The sequence below is a fragment of the Salmo salar genome, chromosome 02 (assembly GCF_965601325.2).
Source record: "Salmo salar chromosome 02, fSalSal1, whole genome shotgun sequence".
In the NCBI taxonomy this organism is placed as follows: Eukaryota; Metazoa; Chordata; class Actinopteri; order Salmoniformes; family Salmonidae; genus Salmo; species Salmo salar.
The window spans coordinates 21,718,233-21,745,493 of record NC_138292.1 but is presented as its reverse complement, the minus strand read 5'-3'; the positions used below and the strand labels follow the sequence as shown (position 1 = coordinate 21,745,493).

At 46.4% G+C, this 27,261-nt stretch overlaps 1 protein-coding gene across 1 annotated transcript; it reads right to left on the bottom strand.

The window, feature by feature from the left end:
* Positions 1 to 770: 770 nt before the first annotated feature.
* On the bottom strand, positions 771 to 27,261 carry LOC106575226 (voltage-dependent calcium channel gamma-7 subunit). The gene is made up of 6 exons (XM_082960724.1): positions 26,972 to 27,261; positions 17,306 to 17,501; positions 16,720 to 16,806; positions 14,255 to 14,422; positions 8,170 to 8,315; positions 771 to 2,399 (listed from the first exon to the last, which is right to left on the bottom strand). The coding sequence occupies exons 2-6, from the start codon at positions 17,499 to 17,501 to the stop codon at positions 1,848 to 1,850; spliced, it is 1,149 nt and encodes a 382-aa protein (XP_082816850.1). The 5' UTR covers positions 26,972 to 27,261; the 3' UTR covers positions 771 to 1,847.

Sequence of the window (27,261 nt, the reverse complement as noted above, 5' to 3'; positions counted from 1 at the left end):
GCGTTGTACATCTCAAGTGAATACAAATCCCTCGTTTCCACAGTACTGCAGTAGGTTCAGGTTCAGCTGCAGCCTCTCGTTCTCCCTGTCTCTCCCTTTCTCCCTCTCTCCCTCTCTCCCTGTCTCTCTCATTCTCCCTCTCTCTCCTCTCTCCCTGTCACTTTCATTCTCCCTGTCTCTCTCATTCTCCCTGTCTCTCTCATTCTCCCTGTCTCTCTCATTCTCCCTGTCTCTCTCATTCTCCCTGTCTCTCTCATTCTCCCTGTCTCTCTCATTCTCCCTCTCTCCCTCTCTCCCTGTCTCTCTCATTCTTCCTGTCTCTCCCTGTCTCTCTCATTCTCCCTGTCTCTCCCTCTCTCCCTGTCTCTCTCATTCTCCCTGTCTCTCTCATTCTCCCTGTCTCTCTCATTCTCCCTCTCTCCCTCTCTCCCTGTCTCTCTCATTCTTCCTGTCTCTCCCTGTCTCTCTCATTCTCCCTGTCTCTCCCTCTCTCCCTGTCTCTCTCATTCTCCCTGTCTCTCTCATTCTCCCTGTCTCTCTCATTCTCCCTCTCTCCCTCTCTCCCTGTCTCTCCCTCTCTCCCTGTCTCTCTCATTCTCCCTGTCTCTCCCTCTCTCCCTGTCTCTCTCATTCTCCCTCTCTCCCTCTCTCCCTGTCTCTCTCATTCTCCCTCTCTCCCTCTCTCCCTGTCTCTCTCATTCTCCCTCTCTCCCTGTCTCTCTCATTCTCCCTCTCTCCCTCTCTCCCTGTCTCTCTCATTTCCCTCTCTCTCTCTCCCTGTCTCTCTCATTCTCCCTCTCTCCCTGTCTCTCTCATTCTCCCTGTCTCTCTCATTCTCCCTCTCTCCCTCCCTCCCTCTCTCCCTGTCTCTCTCATTCTCCCTCTCTCCCTGTCTCTCTCATTCTCCCTCTCTCCCTCTCTCCCTCCTCCCTCTCTCCATGTCTCTCTCATTCTCCCTGTCTCTCCCTCTCTCCCTGTCTCTCTCATTCTCCCTGTCTCTCTCATTCTCCCTGTCTCTCTCATTCTCCCTGTCTCTCTCATTCTCCCTGTCTCTCTCATTCTCCCTGTCTCTTTCATTCTCCCTGTCTCTCCCTCTCTCCCTCTCTCTCTCATTCTCCCTGTCTCTCTCATTCTCCCTGTCTCTCTCATTCTCCCCGTCTCTTTCATTCTCCCTGTCTCTCCCTCTCTCTCTCTCTCTCATTTTCCCTGTCTCTCTCATTCTCCCTGTCTCTCTCATTCTCCCTGTCTCTCTCATTCTCCCTGTCTCTCTCATTCTCCCTGTCTCTCTCATTCTCCCTTTCTCTTTCATTCTCCCTGTCTCTCCCTCTCTCCCTCTCTCTCTCATTCTCCCTGTCTCTCTCATGCTCCCTGTCTCTCCCTCTCCCCCTCTCCCTGTCTCTCTCATTCTCCCTGTCTCTCCTTTCTCCCTCTCTCTCCCTCTCTCCCTCTCAGCCCTTTTTGTCACAGATTCTAACCTCTAAGTCTTTCAAGAAATCACATACTTTCTTCTCTGTCACTTTCTCTCCATCCCTCTCATCTCTCTATCCTTGACAACTCCTCCACCTCTCCTAAACCCTCTTTTTCTCTCTCTCTGCCCATCTCTCAGCTTGTAATACCAAATGTATGTTAACTCTAAACCCTCAATCCTTCTCCCTCTCCCTTTTCACACTTACTCCATCTTTCTTGCCCTTCACACTTACTTCCTCCCTCCCTCTTTTCTGTCCATCTCCATCTCCAGCTGCCTGCATCTCCCTACCTCCATCTCCACCTCACTACATCTCCACCTCCCTCCCTCCATCTCTCTCCATCTCCACCTCCGCCCATCTCCCCCTATAGCTTTACTCTCTCTATATATATACTGTATATTGTTTTTCATCATAAATGTGTGTGTGTCTATGGGAGTCATAGGCCACCATCAGTGCACCCCTGTCCCTTGTGCTCCCTCTCTCTAACAGGGGGAGGCGCCCATGTGCATGTGGTAGTGAGGGGGGGCCGGTGGAAGGGGGCATGGCCATGGCCTGGGAGTTACCGTGTGAGTGTTGGTGTTGGAGTGTGTGGGTGTTGTAGGCCCCAGATGGTGGGGGCAGCTGGTAGCTAGCTTCGGAGGAGGACCCAGACCCAGGGCCCATGTTGGACCCCATGCCCCCACCTTGGTTGCCCTGCAGGGGGTTTTTGGTGGGCTGCGGGGGGGTCTGGTTGATCTGGATGGAGATGTCGCTGGAGGCCCGGGAGTCACTACGGCCCCTCTTAGGAGGAGGCCAGGTCTCAGGTTGGAGGAACTGGCCGCTGTAGTCGCTGCACTCAGACAGACGGGGGCGGTAGAGGGCTGGGTGGGGGCGGTACGTCTCCTCCTCAGCATAACGCTTCATAAACAGATAGACTGACATCACCCCAGCACCCTGACAGGAGAGAGAGGGAGAGAGAGAGAGAGATAGAGAGAGGGAGAGATAGAGAGAGAGATAGAGAGAGGGAGAGATAGAGAGAGAGATATAGAGAGAGGGAGAGATAGAGAGAGATAGAGAGAGGGAGAGATAGAGAGAGAGATAGAGAGAGAGAGAGAGAGAGAGAGAGAGAGAGAGAGAGAGAGAGAGAGAGAGAGAGATAGAGAGAGAGATAGAGAGAGATAGTGAGAGGGAGAGATAGAGAGGGAGAGAGAGAGAGAGATAGAGAGAGAGAGAGAGAGAGAGAGAGAGAGAGAGAGAGAGAGAGAGAGGAGAGTTATGCAGGGATCAAACGGTTTGAAAGAAAAGGGACCAAGTAGAGGGGATAAATCTAGTGGGGAGGAGGTGGAAAAGAAAGTGAGTCGAGGGGATTAGTGAGCAATGGAGTAAGAGGAAGAGAGAGAGAGAGAGAGAGAGAGAGCAATGTGAGGACAAGAGGCAAGACGAGGAAGGAGGAGGAGTAGCAGGAGGAGTAGCAGGAGGAGGAGCAGGAGGAGCAGGCGGAGGAGCAGGTGGAGGAGGAGGAGGAGGAGCAGGAGGAGTGGAGCACACTGAGCTGTCCATTGCACCACATTAGTGCAGTAATGCTGACGATGTGAGAGAGGCAGGGTGGGGGATGGGGGGAGAGATGGGTGAAACGAGCAGAGAACATCACACAACACTGCACCGTTAACACACACATACACACCAACACACACACACACACACACACACACACACACACACACACACACACACACACACACACACACACACACACACACACACACACACACACACACACACACACACACACACACACACACACACACACACAGAGAGAGGGAGAGAGAAGACTACTGCACTGCTACAGTATGTCAACATCCCCACTGACACCCCAGCCTATCCCCAGAATACTAATCCTCACTAGCTCATTGTGTATTCAGCAGTGTTCTCCTATCTTCTCTGCAGCAAAGTACAACAACAGTCCACTCTTCATATATGATATGTCTTAGAACTGTCATGAATGTTTGAACTAAACTAGAGTATGCAGATGTGCAGAGCAAGTACTGAAACAAAGACTGTATTTGAGTTAGGAGTGATGAACTGTACTGTACTTAAACAGAGTTTGCACTCATCTGATGGGCACATAAGGAGTGGGCACATCTCCCCCTGATTGGCTATGACAACAGAGAGAGAGATGGAGGGTAAAGAGGAGTTGTTCCTCTGAACTCTCCACTCTGACAGGACGGGGGTAAAGGAGAGTTTCTCCTCTGAACTCTCCACTCTGACAGGATGGGGGTAAAGAAGAGTTGCTCCTCTGAACTCTCCACTCTGACAGGACGGGGTAAAGAAGAGTTGCTCCTCTGAACTCTCCACTCTGACAGGACGGGGGTAAAGGAGAGTTTCTCCTCTGAACTCTCCACTCTGACAGGATGGGGGTAAAGAAGAGTTGCTCCTCTGAACTCTCCACTCTGACAGGACGGGGTAAAGAAGAGTTGCTCCTCTGAACTCTCCACTCTGACAGGATGGGGGTAAAGAAGAGTTGCTCCTCTGAACTCTCCACTCTGACAGGACGGGGGTAAAGAAGAGTTGCTCCTCTGAACTCTCCACTCTGACAGGACGGGGGTAAAGAAGAGTTGCTCCTCTGAACTCTCCACTCTGACAGGATGGGGGTAAAGAAGAGTTGCTCCTCTGAACTCTCCACTCTGACAGGATGGGGGTAAAGAAGAGTTGCTCCTCTGAACTCTCCACTCTGACAGGACGGGGGTAAAGAAGAGTTGCTCCTCTGAACTCTCCACTCTGACAAAAACGGGGGTAAAGAAGAGTTGCTCCTCTGAACTCTCCACTCTGACAGGACGGGGTAAAGAAGAGTTGCTCCTCTGAACTCTCCAATCTGACAGGACGAGGGTAAAGAAGAGTTGCTCCTCTGAACTCTCCACTCTGACAGAACGGGGGTAAAGAAGAGTTGCTCCTCTGAACTCTCCACTCTGACAGGGCGAGGGTAAAGAAGAGTTGCTCCTCTGAACTCTCCACTCTGACAGGATGGGGTAAAGAAGAGTTGCTCCTCTGAACTCTCCACTCTGACAGGACAGGGGTGAAGAAGAGTTTCTCCTCTGAACTCTCCACTTTGACAGGACGGGGGTGAAGAAGAGTTGCTCCTCTGAACTCTCCACTCTGACAGGACGGGGGTAAAGAAGAGTTGCTCCTCTGAACTCTCCACTCTGACAGGACGGGGGTAAAGAAGAGTTGCTCCTCTGAACTCTCCGCTCTGTCAGGACTGGGGTAGAGAAGTGTTGCTCCTCTGAACTCTCCACTCTGACAGGACGGGGGTAAAGGAGAGTTTCTCCTCTGAACTCTTCACTCTGACAGGACGGGGGTAAAGAAGAGTTGCTCCTCTGAACTCTCCACTCTGACAGGACGGGGGTAAAGAAGAGTTGCTCCTCTGAACTCTCCACTCTGACAGGACTGGGGTAGAGAAGTGTTGCTCCTCTGAACTCTCCACTCTGACAGGACGGGGGTAAAGAAGAGTTGCTCCTCTGAACTCTCCACTCTGACAGGACGGGGGTAAAGAAGAGTTGCTCCTCTGAACTCTCCACTCTGACAGGATGGGGGTAAAGAAGAGTTGCTCCTCTGAACTCTCCACTCTGACAGGATGGGGGTAAAGAAGAGTTGCTCCTCTGAACTCTCCACTCTGACAGGACGGGGGTAAAGAAGAGTTGCTCCTCTGAACTCTCCACTCTGACAAAAACGGGGGTAAAGAAGAGTTGCTCCTCTGAACTCTCCACTCTGACAGGACGGGGTAAAGAAGAGTTGCTCCTCTGAACTCTCCAATCTGACAGGACGAGGGTAAAGAAGAGTTGCTCCTCTGAACTCTCCACTCTGACAGAACGGGGGTAAAGAAGAGTTGCTCCTCTGAACTCTCCACTCTGACAGGGCGAGGGTAAAGAAGAGTTGCTCCTCTGAACTCTCCACTCTGACAGGATGGGGTAAAGAAGAGTTGCTCCTCTGAACTCTCCACTCTGACAGGACAGGGGTGAAGAAGAGTTTCTCCTCTGAACTCTCCACTTTGACAGGACGGGGGTGAAGAAGAGTTGCTCCTCTGAACTCTCCACTCTGACAGGACGGGGGTAAAGAAGAGTTGCTCCTCTGAACTCTCCACTCTGACAGGACGGGGGTAAAGAAGAGTTGCTCCTCTGAACTCTCCGCTCTGTCAGGACTGGGGTAGAGAAGTGTTGCTCCTCTGAACTCTCCACTCTGACAGGACGGGGGTAAAGGAGAGTTTCTCCTCTGAACTCTTCACTCTGACAGGACGGGGGTAAAGAAGAGTTGCTCCTCTGAACTCTCCACTCTGACAGGACGGGGGTAAAGAAGAGTTGCTCCTCTGAACTCTCCACTCTGACAGGACTGGGGTAGAGAAGTGTTGCTCCTCTGAACTCTCCACTCTGACAGGACGGGGGTAAAGGAGAGTTTCTCCTCTGAACTCTCCACCCTGACAGGACGGGGGTAAAGAGTTTCTCCTCTGAACTCACCACTCTGACAGGACGGGGGTAAAGAAGAGTTTCTCCTCTGAACTCTCCACTCTGACAGGACGGGGGTAAAGAAGAGTTTCTCCTCTGAACTCTCCACTCTGACAGGACAGGGGGTAAAGGAGAGTTGCTCCACTGAACTCTCCACTCTGACAGGATGGGGTAAATAAGAGTTGCTCCTCTGAACTCTCCACTCTGACAGGACGGGGTAAAGAAGAGTTGCTCCTCTGAACTCTCCACTCTGAAAGGACGGGGGTGAAGAAGAGTTGCTCCTCTGAACTCTCCACTCTGACAGAACGGGGGTGAAGAAGAGTTTCTCCTTTGAACTGTCCACTCTGACAGGATGGGGGTAAAGGAGAGTTTCTCCTCTGAACTCTCCATTCTGACAGGACGGGGGTAAAGAAGAGTTGCTCCTCTGAACTCTCCACTCTGACAGGACGGTGTAAAGAAGAGTTGCTCCTCTGAACTCTCCACTCTGACAGGACGGGAGTAAAGAAGAGTTGCTCCTCTGAACTCTCCACTCTGACAGGACGGGGGTAAAGAAGAGTTGCTCCTCTGAACTCTCCGCTCTGTCAGGACTGGGGTAGAGAAGTGTTGCTCCTCTGAACTCTCCACTCTGACAGGACGGGGGTAAAGGAGAGTTTCTCCTCTGAACTCTCCACCCTGACAGGACGGGGGTAAAGAAGAGTTGCTCCTCTGAACTCTCCACTCTGACTGGACGGGGGTAAAGAAGAGTTGCTCCTCTGAACTCTCCACTCTGACAGGACGAGGGTAAAGAAGAGTTTCTCCTCTGAACTCTCCACTCTGACAGGACGGGGTAAAGGAGAGTTGCTCCACTGAACTCTCCATTCTGACAGGACGGGGTAAAGAAGAGTTGCTCCTCTGAACTCTCCACTCTGACAGGACGGGGTAAAGAAGAGTTGCTCCTCTGAACTCTCCACTCTGAAAGGACGGGGGTGAAGAAGAGTTGCTCCTCTGAACTCTCCACTCTGACAGGACGGGGGTGAAGAAGAGTTTCTCCTTTGAACTCTCCACTCTGACAGGATGGGGGTAAAGGAGAGTTTCTCCTCTGAACTCTCCACTCTGACAGGACGGGGGTAAAGAAGAGTTGCTCCTCTGAACTCTCCACTCTGACAGGACGAGGTAAAGAAGAGTTGCTCCTCTGAACTCTCCACTCTGACAGGACGGGGTAAAGAAGAGTTTCTCCTCTGAACTCTCCACTCTGACAGGACGGGGGTAAAGGAGAGTTGCTCCACTGAACTCTCCACTCTGACAGGATGGGGTAAAGAAGAGTTGCTCCTCTGAACTCTCCACTCTGACAGGATGGGTGTAAGGAAGAGTTGCTCCTCTGAACTCTCCACTCTGACAGGATGGGGGTAAAGGAGAGTTTCTCCTCTGAACTCTCCACTCTGACAGGACGGGGGTAAAGAAGAGTTGCTCCTCTGAACTCTCCACTCTGACAGGACGGGGTAAAGAAGAGTTGCTCCTCTGAACTCTCCACTCTGACAGGACGGGGGTAAAGGAGAGTTTCTCCTCTGAACTCTCCACTCTGACAGGACGGGGGTAAAGAAGAGTTGCTCCTCTGAACTCCCCACTCTGTCCCATCAGCCCTTATCACACACAGGACAGAAGATGGCTGACAGCCACAGGAATACCCAGAGGTACAGCTTCTTCCTCAACACCTGCATACAGAACATCTCAGCCCAGTACAGATAATACTGTGGAAAAGTTACATTTAGAATGACTGATTTAGAATGTATAGAGAATAGTAGTATTTTGCAGAGGCCTCATGATTTTTCCTGCCTCAAATTTAGCCTTGAAGTAAACATGCAACTTTGCAAGTCATGGTGATTTAAATGCATGGCTCCCTAGGACCTAAATTATAGCTGTACTTTCCCAGCATATTGCAGTGTAATGAGTGTTGTGATGAGTGTTGTAGGGAGGTTTGCCTCAGCCGGCACGACACTGTGGCTTTAAGATAGATAGGTCAGCTGGACACCCCAGGCAGCACAGCAGTGGCACTAATGACGTCTCCTCAACTCCCCCACCACCTGCCCCCCTACCCACACACACACACACACACACACACACACACACACACACACACACACACACACACACACACACACACACACACACACACACACACACACACACACACACACACACACACACACACACACACACACACACACAAACACACACACACACACGCTGACCTCCTTGAGTAGGAAGGAGGAGGCTGCAAAGGCAAACGACCAGCCGTAGCGGTAGTTGAAGAACTGTTCAGGCTCCCTCGGTCTGTTCATCACCTCATCATTAATACTGGAGATGTAGAGCACCAGCCCCACCACCAGACTCAGGCCTGGAGAGGGAGAGAGGGAGGGAGAGAGAGAGAGAGAGAGAGAGAGGGGGGGAGAGATGGAAGGAGGAAGAGAAGGAGGGAGGGAGGGAGAAAGAGGGAAGGGGAGGGAGAGAAAGAGAGAGGAGGAGAGGTAGGGGGAGAGACAGAGAAATGTGATAGAGGGAGGGAGGGAGGGAGGGAGGGAGGGAGGGAGGGAGGGAGGGAGGGAGGGAGGGAGGGAGGGAGGGAGGGAGGGAGGGGAAGAGAAGGAGGGAGGTGGGAGGGAGAGAAAGAGAGAGAAGGAGAGAGAGAGAGAGAGAGTGATAGAGGGAGAGGGTGAAAGAAGACATTAACACTGACACCCTGAGACAGAGAGAGAGAGAGAGAGAGAGAGAGAGAGAGCAGCAGGACATTACACTGACACCCTGAGAGAGAGAGAGAGAGAGAGAGAGAGAGAGAGAGAGCGAAAGAGAGAGAGAGAGAGAGAGCGAGAGAGTGAGAGCAACAGGACATTACCACTGACACCCTGAGAGAGAGAGAGAGAGAGAGAGAGAGAGAGAGAGAGAGAGAGAGAGAGAGAGAGAGAGAGAGAGAGAGAGAGAGAGAGAGAGAGAGAGCAGCAGGACATTACCACTGACACCCTGAGAGAGAGAGAGAGAGAGAGAGAGAGAGAGAGAGAGAGAGAGAGAGAGAGATGAGGCACTGAATGAACTGAGAGAGAAAGCACGCAGGGCATTCTACGCAATTAAAAAGCTAATTTAAATTGAAATACCTATTAAAATTTGGCTAAAACTAATTGAATATGTCATTGAACCAATTGCACTTTATGCCAGCAAGGTGCAAAACAAGATTTCATCAAATGGGACAAACACCCCATTGAAACCCTGCATGCAGAGTTCTGTAAGATTCTCCGACATGTCCAGAGGAAAACTACAAACAATGCATGCAGGGCAGAATTAGGCCAATATCCACTAATAATAAAAACTAAAAAAAGAGCAATTCAGTTTTGGAAACATCTAAAATACAGTTACCCCCTCTCATATCATTACCAAGCCCTGCAATGCCAAGAGCTGAGCAAAGAAAAGAGAAAGTGTGTGTGAGAGAGAGAGATTACCGTACGACAGACCACATATTCACCCTGCACACCCTAATTGACAAACAAACAAACCAAAACAAAGGCAAAGTCTTCTCATGCTTAGTTGATTTCAAAAAAGCTTTTGCATCAATTTGGCAAGTGATGTAGAAGGAAAAAGATACAACATTAATAAATCCATGTACACAAACAACAAGTGCAAGGTTAAAATTGGCAAAAAACACACATATTTCTTTCCACAGGGCTGTGGGGTGAGACAGGGATGCAGCTTAAGCCCCACCCTCTTCATCATATATAAAAGGGCACTAGAACAGTCTGCAGCACCCGGCCTCACCCTACTAGAATCTGAAGTCAAATGTCTACTGTTTGCTGATTATCTGGTGCTTCTGTCCCCAACCAAGGAGGGCCTACTGCAGCACCTAGATCTTCTGCACAGAGTTTTGTCAGACCTGGGCCCTGACAGTAAATCTCAGTAAGACAAAAATAATGGTGTTCCAAAAAAGGACCAGTTGCCAGGACCACGAATACAAATTCCATCTAGACACCGTTGCCCTAGAGCACACAAAAACTATACATACCTTGGCCTAAACATCAGCGCCACAGGTAACTTCCACAAAGCTGTGAACGATCTGAGAGACAAGGCAAGAAGGGCCTTCTATGCCATCAAAAGGAACATAAAATTCGACATACCAATTAGGATCTGGCTAAAAATATTTGAATCAGTTATAGAACCCATTGCCCTTTATGGTTGTGAGGTCTGGGTTCCGCTCACCAACCAAGAATCCACAAAATGGAACAAACAACAGATTGACACTCTGCATGCAGAATTCTGCAAAAATATCCTCTGTGTACAATGTAAAATACCAAATAATGCATGCAGAGCAGAATTAGGTCAATACCTACTAATTATCAAAATCCAGAAAGATCTGTTAAATTCTACAACCACCTAAAAGGAAGTGATTCCCAAACCTTCCATAACAAAGCCATCACCTACAGAGAGACGAACCTGGAGAAGAGTCCCCTGAGCAAGCTGGTCCTGGGGCTCTGTTTACAAACACATAAAGACCCCGCAGAGCCTCAGGACAGCAACACAATTAGACCCAACCAAATCATGAGAAAACTAAAATATAAATACTTGACACATTGGAAAGAATTACCAAAAAAAAACAGAGCAAACTAGAATGTTATTTAGCCCTTAACAGAGAGTACACAGTGGCAGAATACCTGACCACTGTGACTGACCCCAAATGAAGGAAAGCTTTGACTATGTACAGACTCAGTGAGCATAGCCTTGCTATTGAGAGAGGCTGCCATAGGCAGACCTGGCTCTCAAGAGAAGACAGGCTATGTGCACACTACCCACAAAATGAGGTGGAAACTGCTGCACTTCCTAACCTCCTGCCAAATGTATGACCATATTAGAGACACATATTTCCCTCAGATTACACAGATCCACAAAGAATTAGAAAACAAACCCAATTTTGATAAACTCCCATATCTACTGGGTGAAATACCACAGTGTGCCATCACAGCAGCGAGATGTGTGACCTGTTGACACAAGAAAAGGGCAACCAGTGAAGAACAAACACCATATTTATGTTTATTTATTTTCCCTTTTGTACTATTTGCACATCGCTACAACACTGTATATAGACATAATATGACATTTGAAATGTCTTTATTCTTTTCGAACTTGTGTGTAATGTTTACTGTTAATTTTTATTGTTTATTTCACTTTTGATTATTATCTACTTCACTTGCTTTGCCAATGTTAACATATGCTTCCCATGCCAATAAAGCCCTTAAACTGAATTGTTTTGAGAGAGAGAGTGAGTGAGGACTCCCCCATTCAAAATGATATGGTAGAGGACAGGACATTAAGCCAGTCCCCTGTAGCTGTGATGCTCTGTGTATGCTGTAAGACCTTTCTGTGGGATATAGACACCGAGCAGCTTTCAGCAAAGAGCTAGAGAAGACCTTCCTCATTGGAAAAACTCCTCATGCAACATTAAAATAACACTCTTCTGAGCAAACCATTTATACAACATTAAAATGCATGTGATACCCCATATGTGGAGAATGTACAATTAGAACACACATAGAGACACATACATATATGGTGTATATGTATGTACAATTAAAATGTCATTCTGTCTGAGCATCTGTTCTGTACACCGGGAGCCTGGCAGTCAGTATAGGCTGTGAATGTAAAAGGAAAGTGCATGGAAACCATGTCCTGTCAGTTATAATGTAGAGGTTCATCATCTTTACCTAAATAAGTAACACTGGCATACTAAAATACCCTCACTCACCCACACCCACAGACAGAGAGATAGGAGAGATAGGGGAGAGAGAGAGAGATAGGGGAGATAGAGAGAGAGAGAGAGAGAGAGAGAGAGAGAGAGAGAGAGAGAGAAAGAGAGAGAGAGAGAGAAAGAGAGAGAGAGAGAGAGAGAGAGAGAGAGAGAGAGAGAGAGAGAGAGAGAGAGAGAGAGAGAGAGAGAGAGAGAGAGAGAGAGAGAGAGAGAGAGAGAGAGAGCGAGAGAGAGCATGCAAGGGGGCCAGGACCGAGTTTGCGAAACGCTGCTGTGTTACAACAAACCACAGCAAAGGCAGGAATGTGATTATAATGACTGCTTTTTGGCCTTAAATAATATACCTGTTTTTCCTAACATATCATAGGTGAATTGTTATGTTTTGAGTGCCATTCTTGATATCTTCTCATCTCTCTCTCTCTCTCTCTTCCATAGAGAGAATAGGGAGCTCCCTCATCACTGCTGCCTCCTGGTCAGGAGAGTGTACTACAAAGCAGAAAAGTCCCCAAACAGCTTCACAGAGGATAGATATTTCTCTGATTTACAATACAAAATACAGTACCAGTCAAAAAGTTTGGACACACCTACTCATTCTAGGGTTTTTCTTAATTTGTACTATTTTCTACATTTGTGCATTGTAGTGAAGACATCAACACTATGAAATAACACATATGGAATCATGTAGTAACAAAATAAGTGTTAAACAAATCAAAATATGTTTTAGATTTTAGATTCTTCAAAGTAGCCACCCTTTGCGTTGATGACAGGTTTGCACACCCTTGGCATTCTCTCAACCAGCTTCACCTGGAATGCTTTTCCAACAGTCTTGAAGGAGTTCCCACATGCTGAGCACTTGTTGGCTGCTTTTCCTTCACTCTGCGGTCCAACTCATCCCAAACCATCTCAATTGGGTTGAGGTCGGGTGATTGTGGAGGCCAGGTCTTCTGATGCAGCACTCCATCACTCTCCTTCTTGGTCAAATAGCCCTTACACAGCCTGGAGGTGTGTTGGGTCATTGTCCTGTTGAAAAACAAATGATAGTCCCTCTAAGCGCAAACCAGATGGCATGGCGTATCGCTGCAGAATGCTGTGGTAGCCATGCTGGTTAAGTGTGCCTTGAATTCTAAATAAATCACAGACAGTGTCACCAGCAAAGCACCCCACACCATCACACCTCCTCCTCTATGCTTCACAGTGGGAACCACACATGCGGAGATCATCAGTTCACCTACTCTGCGTCTCACAAAGACACGGCAGTTGGAACCAAAAATGTCAAATTTGGACTCATCAGACCAATGGACAGATGATTTCCACCGGTCTAATGTCCATTGCTCATGTTTCTTGGCCCAAGCAAGTGTCTTCTTCTTATTGGTGTCCTTTGGATGTGGTTTCTTTGCAGCAATTCGGCCATGAACACCTGATTCACGCAGACTCCACTGAACAGTGGATGATGAGATGTGTCTGTTACTTGTATTCTGTGAAGCATTTATTTGGGCTGAAATCTGAGGTGCAGTTAACTCTAATGAACTTATCCTCTGCAGCAGAGGTAACACTGGGTCTTCCTTTCCTGTGGCGGTCCCCATGAGAGCCAGTTTCATCATAGCGCTTGATGGTTTTTGCGACAGCACTTGAAGAAACTTTCAAAGTCTTTGACATTTTCCAGATTGTCTGACCTTCATGTCTTAAAGTAATAATGGACTGTCGTTTCTCTTTGCTTATTTGAGCTGTTCTTGCCATAATATGGACTTGGTATTTTACCAAATAGAGCTATCTTCTGTATACCACCCCACCTTGTCACAACACAACTGATTGGCTCAAACGCATTAAGAAGAAATACCACAAATGAACTTTTAACAAGGCACACCTGTTAATTGAAATGTATTCCAGGTGACTACATCATGAAGCTAGTTGAGAGAATACCAAGAGTCTGCAAAGCTGTCATCAAGGCAAAAGGTGGATACTTTGAAGAATCTGAAATATAAAATATATTTTGAATGGTTTAACACTGTTTTGGTTACTACATGATTCCATATGTGTTATTTCATAGTGTTGCTGTCTTCATTATTATTCTACTATGTAGAAAATAGTAAAAATAAAGAAAAACCATGGAATGAGTAGGTGTGTCTAAACTTTTGACTGGTACTGTATGTAGACACATTTTAGAATGAACCATTGTCAACAGAAATTCCTGATGACACCAGTGATTGTTCTGCTCAACGTGACCTTAATCAGAGATATTATTTGCAGTAATAATGGTCAGACCCTGTTCAGGTGGTACAGGAGACATCCAAAAGTAAAAATAGAGCAATGATGGAGTGGCTAGGCTGAAACAGGATGAAGACAGTAATAATCAATCACAGTTGGAAGGAGACAGAAGGGGCCAGATATGAATCATCACACACAGATAAGCCTTGTTCAAATTAACATGACTCAGGAGTGACAGAGGATATGGACACATACAGTAATAATCAAGACCAGATGGAGTGGCCTATTTACCTGAGAGGATGGATGAAGGCAGTAATAATCAAGGCCAGATGGAGTGGCCTATCTACCTGAGAGGATGGAGAGGAGAGATCGCCAGAGGAGGGCCCCCGACAGGGGGCCCGGAGCGGGCCAGGTGGTGCGCTGGGGCCGGATGTGTCCGATGTTACTGATGACAAAGGCTGTGAAGACGAAGAGCAGAGACACCATGGGGAATGGAGTGGCCGTCCGCACCATCTCTACAGGGTCACAGTGTTAGAGGTTAGAGGTCATAGCAGAGACACCATGGGGAACGGAGTGGCTGTCCGCGCCATCTCTACAGGGTTACAGTATTAGAGGTCAAATGTGTTTATTTTAAGAATGTGAAATGTCAGAATAATAGTAGAGAATGATTCATTTCAGATTTTATTTCTTTCATCACATTCCTAGTGGGTCAGAAGTTTACATACACTCAATTAGTATTTGGTAGCATTGCCTTTAAATTGGGTCAAACGGGTCAAACGTTTCTGATAGCCTTCCACAGGCTTCCCACAATAAGTTGGGTGAATTTTGGCCCATTCCTCCTGACAGAGCTGGTGTAACTGAGTCAGGTTTGTAGGCCTCCTTGCTCGCACATGCTTTTTCAGTTCTGCCCACAAATTTTCTATGGGATTGAGATCAGGGCTTTGTGGTGGCCACTCCAATACCTTGACTTTGTAGTCCTTAAGCCATTTTGCCACAACTTTGGAAGTATGCTTGGGGTCATTGTCCATTTGGAAGACCCATTTGCGGCCAAGCTTTAACTTCCTGACTGATGTCTTGAGATGTTGCTTCAATACATCCACATAATTTACCTCCCTCATGATGCCATCTATTTTGTGAAGTGCACCAGTCCCTCCTGCAGCAAAGCACCCCCACAACATGATGCTGCCACCCCCGTGCTTCACGGTTGGGATGGTGTTCTTCGGCTTGCAAGCCTCCCCCTTTTTCCTCCAAACATAATGACGGTCATTATGGCCTAACCGTTCTATTTTTGTTTCATCAGACCAGAGGACATTTCTCCAAAAAGTACGATCTTTGTCCCCATGTGCAGTTGCAAACCGTAGTCTGGCTTTTTTATGGCGGTTTTGGAGCAGTGGCTTCTTCCTTGCTGAGCGGCCTTTCAGGTTATGTCGATATAGGACTCGTTTTACTGTGGATATAGATACTTTTGTACCTGTTTCCTCCAGCATCTTCACAAGGTCCCTTGCTGTTGTTCTGGGATTGATTTGCACTTTTCGCACCAAAGTACATTCATCTCTAGGAGACAGAACGCGTCTCCTTCCTGAGTGGTATGACGGCTGCGTGGTCCCATGGTGTTTATACTTGCGTACTATTGTTTGTACAGATGAACGTGGTACCTTCAGGCGTTTGGAAATTGCTCCCTGTCACGCCCTGACCTGAGAGAGAGGGTTTGTTTCTCTATGTGGTTAGGTCAGGGTGTGGGGTGGGCATTCTATGTTTTGTATTTCTTTGTGTTGGGCCGAGTATGGTTCCTAACCAGAGGCAGCTGTCTATCGTTGTCTCTGATTAGGAACCATACTTAGGCAGCCTGTTTTCTTTTGGGGTTTGTGGGTAGTTTGCTTTCTGTTTAGTTGTAAGTACCTGACAGAACTGTCGGCTGTCATTTTTGTTTATTTGTAAAGTGTTCATTTTTGCATTAAATTACAAGATGAACATATTCCAAGCTGCACCTTGGTCGACTCCTTTTGACGAATGTGACACTCCCAAGAATGAACCACTTGTGGAGGTCTACAATTGTTTTTCTGAGGTCTTAGCTGATTTCTTTTGATTTCCCCATGATGTGAAGCAAAGATGCACTGCGTTTGAAGGTAGTCCTTGAAATACATCCACAAGTACACGTTCAATTGACTCAAATCATGTCAATTAGCCTATCAGAAGCTTCTAAAGCCATGACATCATTTTCTGGAATTTTCCAAGCTGTGTAAAGGCACAGTCAACTTAGTGTATGTAAACTTCTGACCCACTGGAATTGTGATACAGTGAATTATAAGTGAAATAATCTGTTTAGAAATAATTGTTGGAAAATGTACTTGTGTCATGCACAAGGTAGATGTCCTAACCGACTTGCCAAAACTATAGTTTGTTCACAAGAAATGTGTGGATTGGTTGAAAAACGAATTTTAATGACTCCAAACTAAGTTTATGTAAACTTCCGACTTCAACTGTATGTAATCATAACAAACACATAAATTACATAAAGGCTTCATAATAATTAATAAATGCCATGTTAACTGACTGCTATTATCTCATAGAACAAAATGTATAAGATCTCCTATGCCTGTGTTAACCATAGAACTTATTTTTTTCTCTGTTTATCCAAAACCCCTCCAAAACCCCAATGAATTTCCCCATAGGCTTTTGCCAACGAGCCATTCACCCCATGGGGCTGAACGAACCAGAGGTAACTCATTCCTGTTCTTTAGGGCTACAAGTTGGTGAGCTCTATGCTGAGCGTGCAGTGTAAAGCTGTAAGTGTAGGGTACAGTATACTCACTCAGAATGTTAGCAGTATTCTCTGTGGTGATCTCTATCTCTGGCTCAGTGAAATACTCTGACGCCACACATCTCCCATTCTCTGTCCCTGAGAGAGAAGGGAAAGAAAGAGGAGTGTATAAAATTGAGGCTTGAATGAGAAAGAGAGAGGGAGGCAGATACATACATGCAGGGGTGGACTGGGACCAAAAATCTGCCCTACCATTTCTAACGCGATGGACCATTTTTTTCTTTGAGGCCCCCACACTGGCCCATTTTGTTATTTGAGGCCCCCATGTTTTGCCAGTTAATTATAATTTTGCACAAAGGAAACAAGTTAGGCAAAAAATGGACCAGCCCATCTGGCATTTGCCCGAAAATGCCAGATGGCCAGTCCACACCTGCATACATTAATGAACAAATAATACAGTATATAACATTGAGATTGTGAAGTTGCACTGATATAAGGTCTGTTTTGAATTTTCCCCTAATGGTTAAGGTTCAGATTTAGAAGGAGTGAACTGATCCTAGACTCAACTATGGCTAATTTTATCCGGAGCAGATTGGTCAGGTCACCACTGCTATTGAGGGTCAGAGGTCATATGTACCCGCCACGAAGCAAACCCTCCAGAGGCCAGAGTGCAGGGCCATCTTGACCTCCATGCTCTGGTTCTGCTGCAGCACGATGCCCTCCTCCATCAGCAGCCAGTAGTCTGTAGACACAGCCACACCCACCAGCAGTAGACCACACGCCCCAAACACCGTGGACAGGATGGTCAGCGCTCTGCTACTGCACGAACTCATCTAGAGACAGAGGGAGAGCGGGAGGAGAGGAGGGAGAGGAGGGAAGGCAGAAGGAGAGAGAGCAAGGATAAGTCAGACTTATTGCATGAAGTCTTCAGAGAGGAGCGAGAGAGCAAAGCAAAGAGAGAGACAGAAAACTCTTTTAATTTTAAGTCAGACTTATAGATTGAACTCATTTACAGAGAGAGAGAAAGAGAGAGGGAGGGAGGGAGACAGATACCTCGTTCAGAAGTCATGCTGAGAGAAAGCGTTTGTTTCTCTACCACCCTTTGTAATATTAACCACTACACAACATGTCAGGGGCTACAGTAGCTTGAATACTACACCAACACACACACACACACACACACACACACACACACACACACACACACACACACACACACACACACACACACACACACACACACACACACACACTTACAAAGAAAAATCATGAGTCAGATACATGTGGTTTTCGGACACTTGTGAAGTTTCACATGTCACATTGTTCAGGTGTTTTCCCTCATGAAAAAACATGAACGTGTTTATTTTTTTACCACTTCCAGCTACATCAGAGGGCTATTCCAGAAAGATGGTTTAACAAATTCAGGATTTCCTGAACATATCAGGCGCACCGTGAGGAAGTCCAGGATTTCTTGGTTCCAGACCGCTGCTCGAAGTGGCAAGGGCGCAGATTGGTTGGCCAACTGGCGCGTGCACGCAACATTCAAAAAGGTCCTCATTTCGATGACAGAAAAAATGACAGATATGGAGTCAAAAGACAGAGCCCAATATTTCAAAAGTCTAGAACAAGAAAAAATTCTAAAAAATAACGAATATGTTCAGTTATTTCTCCCAAAAAGTAATACATCTGCCGCCGCAAAAGCCAGAGAGGGAGTCTGACAGAAAACTGCAGACAGTGTTAAATGCGCAAGTTTATTGGCACGGTTCCAATATCTTAGGCCTAGTTTACACATATGGCTGATTAGTAACAATGCTTTCACTTTATAGAGCACTTTTATTGTAACGCTGGTGATATTACGTGTTAATGCTATGGCCTAATATGTAAATTGTAGTAACCTATGTCACAATTGCAATGGTAGGCCCATTCCATAGCCTACGTAGGATGAATACTACTGTATTGAATTCATAGAGTGCTTCTCATGACAAAACGGGCAGCAATGTTGTTCAATGTTTAGTTGTAACCCCATGGGAGTCAGATCATCCGACAAAAGAAGGAAGGAAGGTCATTGAATTCAATGACTGTTTGTGAAAATGATTTGGTTTGGTGAAAGTTTAGGCTACAGTGTTCAGTAGCTACCTGTTTGTTTATGCTGTTAAAGTTGTTTCTATTCACGTAGTCTCCTTCATTTGGTCCAGAGGGTGTTTGAATGGGAGATATGTGTCCATCTATAGCACCAATGATGTTCGGAAAATCTACGGGATGAATTAGGCGATGTATTATTTTTATCATGTTGCCTAGGTTTATTAATTTGATATTAGCAAAGCATCGCTGGCAGTCAACTGATCGCAGCCTACTGTACCTGCAATCCTGTAAAAGTTCTTGATTATATGGACAACTTGATGGCCAGGCAATGCAACACAGACAAAAAAAATATATTCAATGAGAGGCAGACTTCTTCCGGCTCTACACACCGTTGCCTTGCCAAATAGTTCAGCATCGACCACATTGTACAGGAAAGTGGTCCAGTAGGTTTGTATAGCAGTTAAAGCGAAACCGCGTTGGGTTACATTTGCTATATGTGGGTTGAGTAAATTTACCAGATATATGAGTGATTGGGCGGGAAAACGATAACGTTCAAAAATACATTTTTCTGAATGATCTAAAGGATGTATTCGAGGTCCAACAATTCGTTCCCTTTGTAAAGTACGGCGAACAATGCAGGCTCCGATGTCAAGTGGATTTTCCAAGGAGACAGGCCATGGTGAATGAAGAACACGAATCTGATGATAAGGCTCTCTCGCTCTCTTCGGAGGCCGAAATTCAGAGTTTACACACATTCTGGTTTGACAGACCGCTCACTAACCGCGGATACCCGTCTGGTCTCCCATTTGGGGACCAATCAGAAACGACCCTGCTTACCTTCTGAGGCAAACCAGCAGTGGGATGCAGGGTACCATGATGCTGGAATGTGCCACAACTTGAAAAAAGGCAGTGACAGCAAATGCCAGGGTAAAATAATCAACTATAAGAAAACTTGCAAAAAAGAGAGAGGCGTTTTATTTAATTACAGTATCATACAAAATGTTTCACAAAAAATATTTGTTTTGCATCCATTTACAAATTATTTGCTCTTGCGTTGAACAATTATTTCCTTGCAATATATATTTTACTATTAATACATTTGTGTTTATGTTTTGCTTTCAATATCATTATTTTTGTTTGCAATACTAAGAATTTTGTTCTCGACATCAGTTTTTTTAATTGATATTAATGGCACAAAAGTAAGTTACTCACTAGAAAATTGCACCGTATGTTGTTTAAAGCGGCAATCCTTCATTTAAACATTAACAAAGTGGGCTCCCCGGCACAAGCTGATGGATGGGGCTGGAGAAATGCAACCACTCTCAAATCCATAGCCTATGCTCTGGACTGACCATCCATGATATCAAAATGATAGTTTTAACCTATATAGTTTTCAATCTATACAGTGTTTGTTTACATTTACTTTGTTTACAAACATTGGAGTAAATGTGGAGTTTTCTTACATGTGAAACTGCAAATTAGATTTTCATTTTCACATGTGGAATTGCAAGTTCACATGTGAAAAACAATCGTATGTGAAAGTTAGATTTTAAGATTTTTACATGTGATTCCACATGAGAAAGTGAGATTTTCACATGTAAAAGTTTTGTGAGGCACATGTGAAAAGATGGCGTTAACATGTGAACTCTAAATTTAATACATGTGAAAACAGCTATTTCCCATGTGAAACTGCAAATTTGACATGTGCTTTTTTTGTAAGGGCACACAAACATATCATGTTGTAGCTAAAAATGAGTTATTACACATCCATTTGGGAGCCAATCGCAGAAAAGGTCAAAGGGCAGAGAGATGATGAGGGCCAAGTTAATGATCATCAACAAGCACACACACAGGTTCCATTGTGATTCCGACATTAACTTTCCAGGCCTTAGCGCTGGTTGACTGGTCAACACTGCACTGCATATCCTCCCTCCCCAGTCAGCACGCTGGGTGTGTGTGTGTTAATTCACCCTGTGTGTTCATTCATCACCCATTTGCGACACAATCAGCTCTTGTATATTGTACACTGCTCTTGTCCATTGTGTCCTCAAATCACCCTGAAGAGTCATTTGGTCAGTGGTCCTCAATGCTGTTTCAGAGTAACTGTCTTCGTCGGAGATGAGCTTCCAGTCTATGCTCAGTTTCTCATTTATCACACTAATGGTTAAGGATAGGATGTGGAGAGGGGAAGCTGATTCTAGACCTGTGGCTATGGGCAGCTTCTACCCAGAGTGACATCAACTGCACTGAGCCCCCATCCCACTGGCAAAGCATGCTGGGAGAGGACATCCTATGGATGTGGTCATTGTGCAGTGAATGGAGCGAATGGAGAGGGAAGGAGGGATGAATGGAGAGGGAGGGAGGGTTGAATAGAGAGTGAAGGAGGGATGAATGGAGAGGGATGGAGGGATGAATGGAGAGTGAAGGAGGGATGAATGGAGAGGGAAGGAGGGTTGAATAGAGAGTGAAGGAGGGATGAATGGAGAGGGAAGGAGGGATGAATGGAGAGGGAAGGAGGGATGAATGGAGATGGAAGGAAGGATGAATGGAGAGGGAAGGAGGGATGAATGGAGAAGAAAGGAGGGATGAATGGAGAGGGAAGGGGGGATGAATAGAGAGTGAAGGAGGGATGAATGGAGAGGGAAGGAGGGATGAATGGAGAGGGATGGAGGGATGAATGGAGAGGGAAGGAGGGATGAATGGAGAGGGAAGGAGGGATGAATGGAGAGGAAAGGAGGGATGAATGGAGAGGGAAGGAGGGATGAATGGAGAGGGAAGGAGGGATGAATGGAGAAGGAAGGAGGATTGAATGGAGAGGGAAGGAGGGATGAATGGAGAGGGAAGGAGGGATGAATGGAGAGGGAAGGAGGGATGAATGGAGAAGGAACAGTGAATGGAGCCTGGCTTTGTGAGTGAGGGATGGGAGGATTGGAAGGGATGGAGGCAGGCAGGCGGAGAGGGACTTAAAGAGCTGGGAGAAGGGAATTAAGAATAAGGTGGAGAGAGAGACAGATTCAACGGAGGGAAACAGATAAGAAAACAAAGACAGGAAGGAAGACAGACAGACAGAAAGACAGACAGTGAATGGAGGATAACTATGGAAACGGTTAGCAAAACTCTGCATGCATATGTCATTTACATGACTAATTTGCTGTTGTGGATTATTAGGTGATAATTACTTTAGCATAATGATGAAATGGTGTTAGCTCAGAGACTGTCTCCCTCCTAATTGGATATCCTTCTCATTCTCTCCTTCTCCCTCTATTTCCAACATGTCATTGTGTTTCTTCCTTCTTTCTCCTTCTTTCTGTTTCTTTCCTTCTCTTCACGTCTTCCCCTTACTTCTTTCTCCTTCTCATCTTAATTTTCACCCTCTTCCCAATGTTTTCCCCTCCCTCCTCCTTCCCGTTTAATTCCTCAGTGTCCTTCCCTCTCTCCTTCTCTCCTCCACCATTTTCACCCGGGCATGTTTCTCTCCCTGTGTTTTCTCTCCAGTCTGTGTGGTGACTCAGCGGAGCCCCCAGAGCTGAATGGAGACGCATGGGTCTGGGGGGGTGACATTGTGTGTGTATGTGTGTGTGGGGTCCAAGGAGAAGAGACATGATGGTACAGAATCTGGGGCTAGATAAGGAGGACCAGTCAGAGACATTCATTCACAGATACAGAGGAGCATAGAACTGACTAAAGACAGAGATATGGAAAGAAGAGGAAGGGGAATAGCTAGAAGAGAGACAGAGAGGAGAGGAGGATGAGAGATATGATAAGAGAGGATAGGAGGAGTGACTAGAAGAGAGACAGAGAGGAGAGGAGAAGGAGAGATATGATGAGAGAGGATAGGAGGAGTGACTAGAAGAGAGACAGAGAGGAGGGGAGAAGGAGAGATATGATGAGAGAGGATAGGAGGAGTGACTAGAAGAGAGACAGAGAGGATAAGAAGAGTGACTAGAAGAGAGACAGAGAGAAGGGGTGACTAGAAGAGAGACAGAGAGGAGGAGAGGAGGAGAGATATGATGAGAGAGGATAGGAGGAGTGACCAGAAGAGAGACAGAGAGGAGAGGAGGAGTGACTAGAAGAGAGACAGAGAGGAGTGGAGGAGTGACTAGAAGAGAGACAGAGAGGAAAGGAGTGACCAGAAGAGAGACAGAGAGGATAGGAGGAGTGACTAGAAGAGAGATAGAGAGGAGAGGAGTGACTAGAAGAGAGACAGAGAGGAGGAGTGACTAGAAGAGAGACAGAGAGGAGAGGAGGAGTGACTAGAAGAGAGACAGAGAGGAGAGGAGGAGTGACTAGAAGAGAGACAGAGAGGAGAGGAGGAGTGACTAGAAGAGAGACAGAGAGGAGAGGAGGAGTGACTAGAAGAGAGACAGAGAGGAGAGGAGGAGTGACTAGAAGAGAGACAGAGAGGAGGAGGACTAGAAGAGAGACAGAGAGGAAGGAGGAGTGACAGAAGAGAGACAGAGAGGAGGGAGTGACTAGAAGAGAGACAGAGAGGAGAGGAGTGACTAGAAGAGAGACAGAGAGGAGAGGAGGAGTGACTAGAAGAGAGACAGAGAGGAGAGGAGGAGTGACTAGAAGAGAGACAGAGAGGAGAGGAGGAGGAGAGGTCCAAAAAAAGTAAGGGAGTAATCAAGACAAGAAGTCAGATATGAAGAATGAATGGAAGAAATACACAAGGAGTGGTCAGTGAAGAGTCAGCCAAACTCTGCAGTATTTCTAAAAGCTGTCCCCTCCCTGCTGCCCTCACTCACTGACATTTACATTTCAGTCCTTTAGCAGACACTCTTTTCCCTCAAATCCCCCTCAGTGATGTGATAGGCCTGGATAGGTAGACGCTATATGGTGGAAACTATTACTTACTGTGAACGCCTCCGATTCACAGAGGAGATAACTTAATGGAAATTACGATATCCAAAAATTGAGGCGATAGGACTCATCTAAACTTGGCAGTCCCATGTCCTCTCTGCCAGTCAGCGCCAGATGTTAGCGTGACACTCCAGAAGTGCCAGTTGACTTCAGGTCACAGCCACGGTGATGTCACTATGCTGTCCTGCCAACTGGAATGTGCGTGACAGTGCTCACATATGGTCCTTCACTAGATTAGAAGTATTGTAGAAGTAATCGCCCCTCTGGGATTAATCACGTTTTTAAAATGTCATTTAATGTAATATTGTGTATCTATTTGCATGGTCCCTAACGTGATCTTCATGTATTCTATGAAAAGAGAACACTCTGATGAAAGCATTTAAGCCATAACATTGGTGAAGTGAAATGCTTTACGCTGCAATTAAGTTCCAGTTCAGAACATTGGACAACACTCCTAATGTCCAGGTCAGCACCATGGACAGCACCCGCAGTGTCCAGTTCAGGATACTTGGACAGCACCCTCACTGTCCAGTTCAGGATTCTTGGACAGCACTCGCATTGTACAGTTCAGCACCATGGACAGCACTCTAATTGTCCAGTTCAGCACCATGGACAACACCAGTGTCCAATGTCCAGTTCAGGATCCTTGGACAGCACCCTCATTGTTCAGCACCATGGACAGCACTCTAATTGTCCAGTTCAGCACCATGGACAACACCAGTGTCCAATGTCCAGTTCAGGATCCTTGGACAGCACCCTCATTGTTCAGCACCATGGAAAGCACTCTCATTGTCCAGTTCAGCACCATGGACAGCACCCACAGTGTCCAGTTCAGCACCATGGACAGCACTCTAATTGTCCAGTTCAGCACCATGGACAACACCAGTGTCCAATGTCCAGTTCAGGATCCTTGGACAGCACCCTCATTGTTCAGCACCATGGAAAGCACTCTCATTGTCCAGTTCAGCACCATGGACAGCACTCTCAGTGTCCAGTTCAGCACCATGGACAGCACCCCCACAGTCCACTTCAACACCATGGACAGTATCCTCACTGTCAAGTTCAGGATCCTTGGACAGCACCCTCATTGTCCAGTTCAGCACCATGGACAGCACCCGCAGTGTCCAGTTCAGCACCATGGACAGCACCCTCATTGTCCATTTCAGCACCATGGACAGCACTCTCATTGTGCAGCAGCACCATGGACAGAACTCTCACTGTCCAGCAGCACCATGGACAGCACTATTACTGTCCAGTTCAGAACGCTCAACACCCAGTTCAGCACCATGGACAGTACTCCCACTGCTTCAAGGGGTTCTCCAGAGCTTCAGGGTGTGCAGGCTTTTCGCTCCATCCTATCACTAACTCAGCTGTTTCAAATAATCACCTAATCCTGATCCTCAGTCTAGGCAATGATCTGAATCAGGTTTGTTACTGAAGGACTGGAACAAAAATCTGCACACCATCTGGAAAAAACCTGTGTTAGTGTGTAAAGCTGTGAGGGGTCTCTCCGTGGTGCTGAACTAACGTGAGGCCAGTCTCTGCCACTACTGCTCCCACAACTATATTCCATGGTGTTGTCATGATGTGGTCACTGTTCACGGCACCTCCGGTTGAGGCTAGGAGGTGGAAAACCCTTGTTTTAAAAAAACCCTTTTAAACTAGTCTTTTCTAGTTGTTTCTTTTCTAGCAGGACCAGACAGTAATGACCCTGTAGTTTAGTCTACTAGGTGAGATAGATCTGTAAAGACCTGCAGGTTCACTTCACCTGGTATACGCTCTGGAATGAGAGACAGAGAGAGAGCGAGCTAAAGTGATGGATGAGAGGGAGTGATGGATGAATGGATGAAAATGAGTGCCCACAACACAAACAAAGTGTCTACAGTAGGGCTGCCCAACCCTCTTCCTGGAGATCCACCATCCTGTGGGTTTTCAGTCCAACCCTAATTTAACACACCTGATTACACTTATTAGCTGCTCAACAAGACCTTAACTAGCTGAATCAGATATGCTAAATTAGGGTTGGATTGAACACCTACAGGACAATAGATCTCCAGGAAGAGGGTTGGGTAGCCCTGGTCTACAGAAACTAGGAGAGAGGGTCAGAGAACGAAGGAGAGTGATAATGAGAGTGAGGGAGAATAAGACAGATGGAGAGAGACAGAGAGAGAAGAAGAGAGGAGTGAAAAAGAGGGTGAGAGAGGGAGAGAAAATAAGAGAAAGAGAGAATGAGAAGAGATAGAAGTGAATGAGAGGGAGAGAGATTGCAGTGAAAATAGGACTGGAGGGCAGGATTAGCCCCTCCAGAGTTTATAAGGCAAAGAAGACAAAGTGAGAGACTGAGGCTGAAACAGATGTAGGTTAATATAGGGAAAGACCTTGGCCCAAAAAGGCAAGAAGTACCCCACGTGAACACGCATGCCCTGGGCTGGGTGTGCTCACACTGCACGTGCTAAACTAATTACTTGCATTAACTACGATATAACTAAGTAGCAACAAAAACTATTCCATGTCAAAATTACTCACAGGAAAAAGCACACACACAGAGACTCTCTCTCTCTCTCTACACACACACACACACACACACACACACACACACACACACACACACACACACACACACACACACACACACACACACACACACACACACACACACACACACACACACACACACACACACAGTGACTCATTCAGCAAGGACGTTTAGATAATGAAATTAAGAAAGCGGTGGCCACACTGTAAAATGACAGCACATTTAAACAGAGAGAGAGCGATAGAAAGAGAGAGAGCGAGGGAGAGAGAGATGGAATAACACAGTAGGTTACAGACCAATGTACATGAAATGACCATCATTTCCACCAGTAGGCTACCACCAGCAAGGTCTTCAGTTCACCAGTCTCTCTCCATCTATCTATTACCACAGCGCAGTGTGTGTATTTCTACTGTTTATTATAGATACGGTAGTCCCAGTTTATATCACACGACACACACAATATGCCTCAGAATGTTGTTTGCAACCCCCTCCATTGCCACACTGTCACGCGGAGAGTTTGGAATTGATAAACATAGGCAGACCAGGCGCGACAAAGAAGACTGTATCCTCCAATGCGACTCTGACAAACATTAAAATGTGTTCATGTGAGTTAGACAACATAACATAGACGTTCCAGTAACAGATTAAAGCCATCCACGACAGACAAACCATTTTGGCAGATGTTGGCTACACGACACCAGAACGTGTTCACTGAAGTAGTTTATTATTAATATCTATAATCTTATAAACCTCATGCAGTAGGGTAAAATGGTTCAGTTAAAATGTGTTTGTATATTTTGGGTTATGAGCAAAAACACTTACCCTGGCTGTCACAGGAGCGATATCCGAATGGTGTGCGCGCTTGACAGTAATCAAGAACCTCGCGCCTGGGAGGGTTGGCGGATATCGCAGTTCTCTCTCTCTCTCTATCTCTCTGCCCCCTCTTTCACTCCCTCTCTCGATTGTGTGTGTTACCCCCTTACGCTTCTTTACCCATCCTCACAATCTCCAACTCCCGCTCTTTTTCACTCACACTATCTATGAGCACTGCTGCGGTGGGTCTGGAACTACAGTATACTGTACAACAGGGACAGTGGGGGACTGAAGAAGAG

Bases quoted from the DNA above. Each gene is read 5' to 3' on its own strand.
- LOC106575226 (XM_082960724.1), bottom strand. From the start codon at position 17,501: ATGAGTTCGTGCAGTAGCAGAGCGCTGACCATCCTGTCCACGGTGTTT. The intron at 16,807-17,305 runs GTACATATGACC...CTTCTCTCTCAG, and splicing joins GAGGGTTTGCTTCGTGGCGG to GGACAGAGAATGGGAGATGT. The intron at 2,400-8,169 runs GTCAGCGTGTGT...CTCTCCTGTCAG, and splicing joins CCTCCTTCCTACTCAAGGAG to GGTGCTGGGGTGATGTCAGT.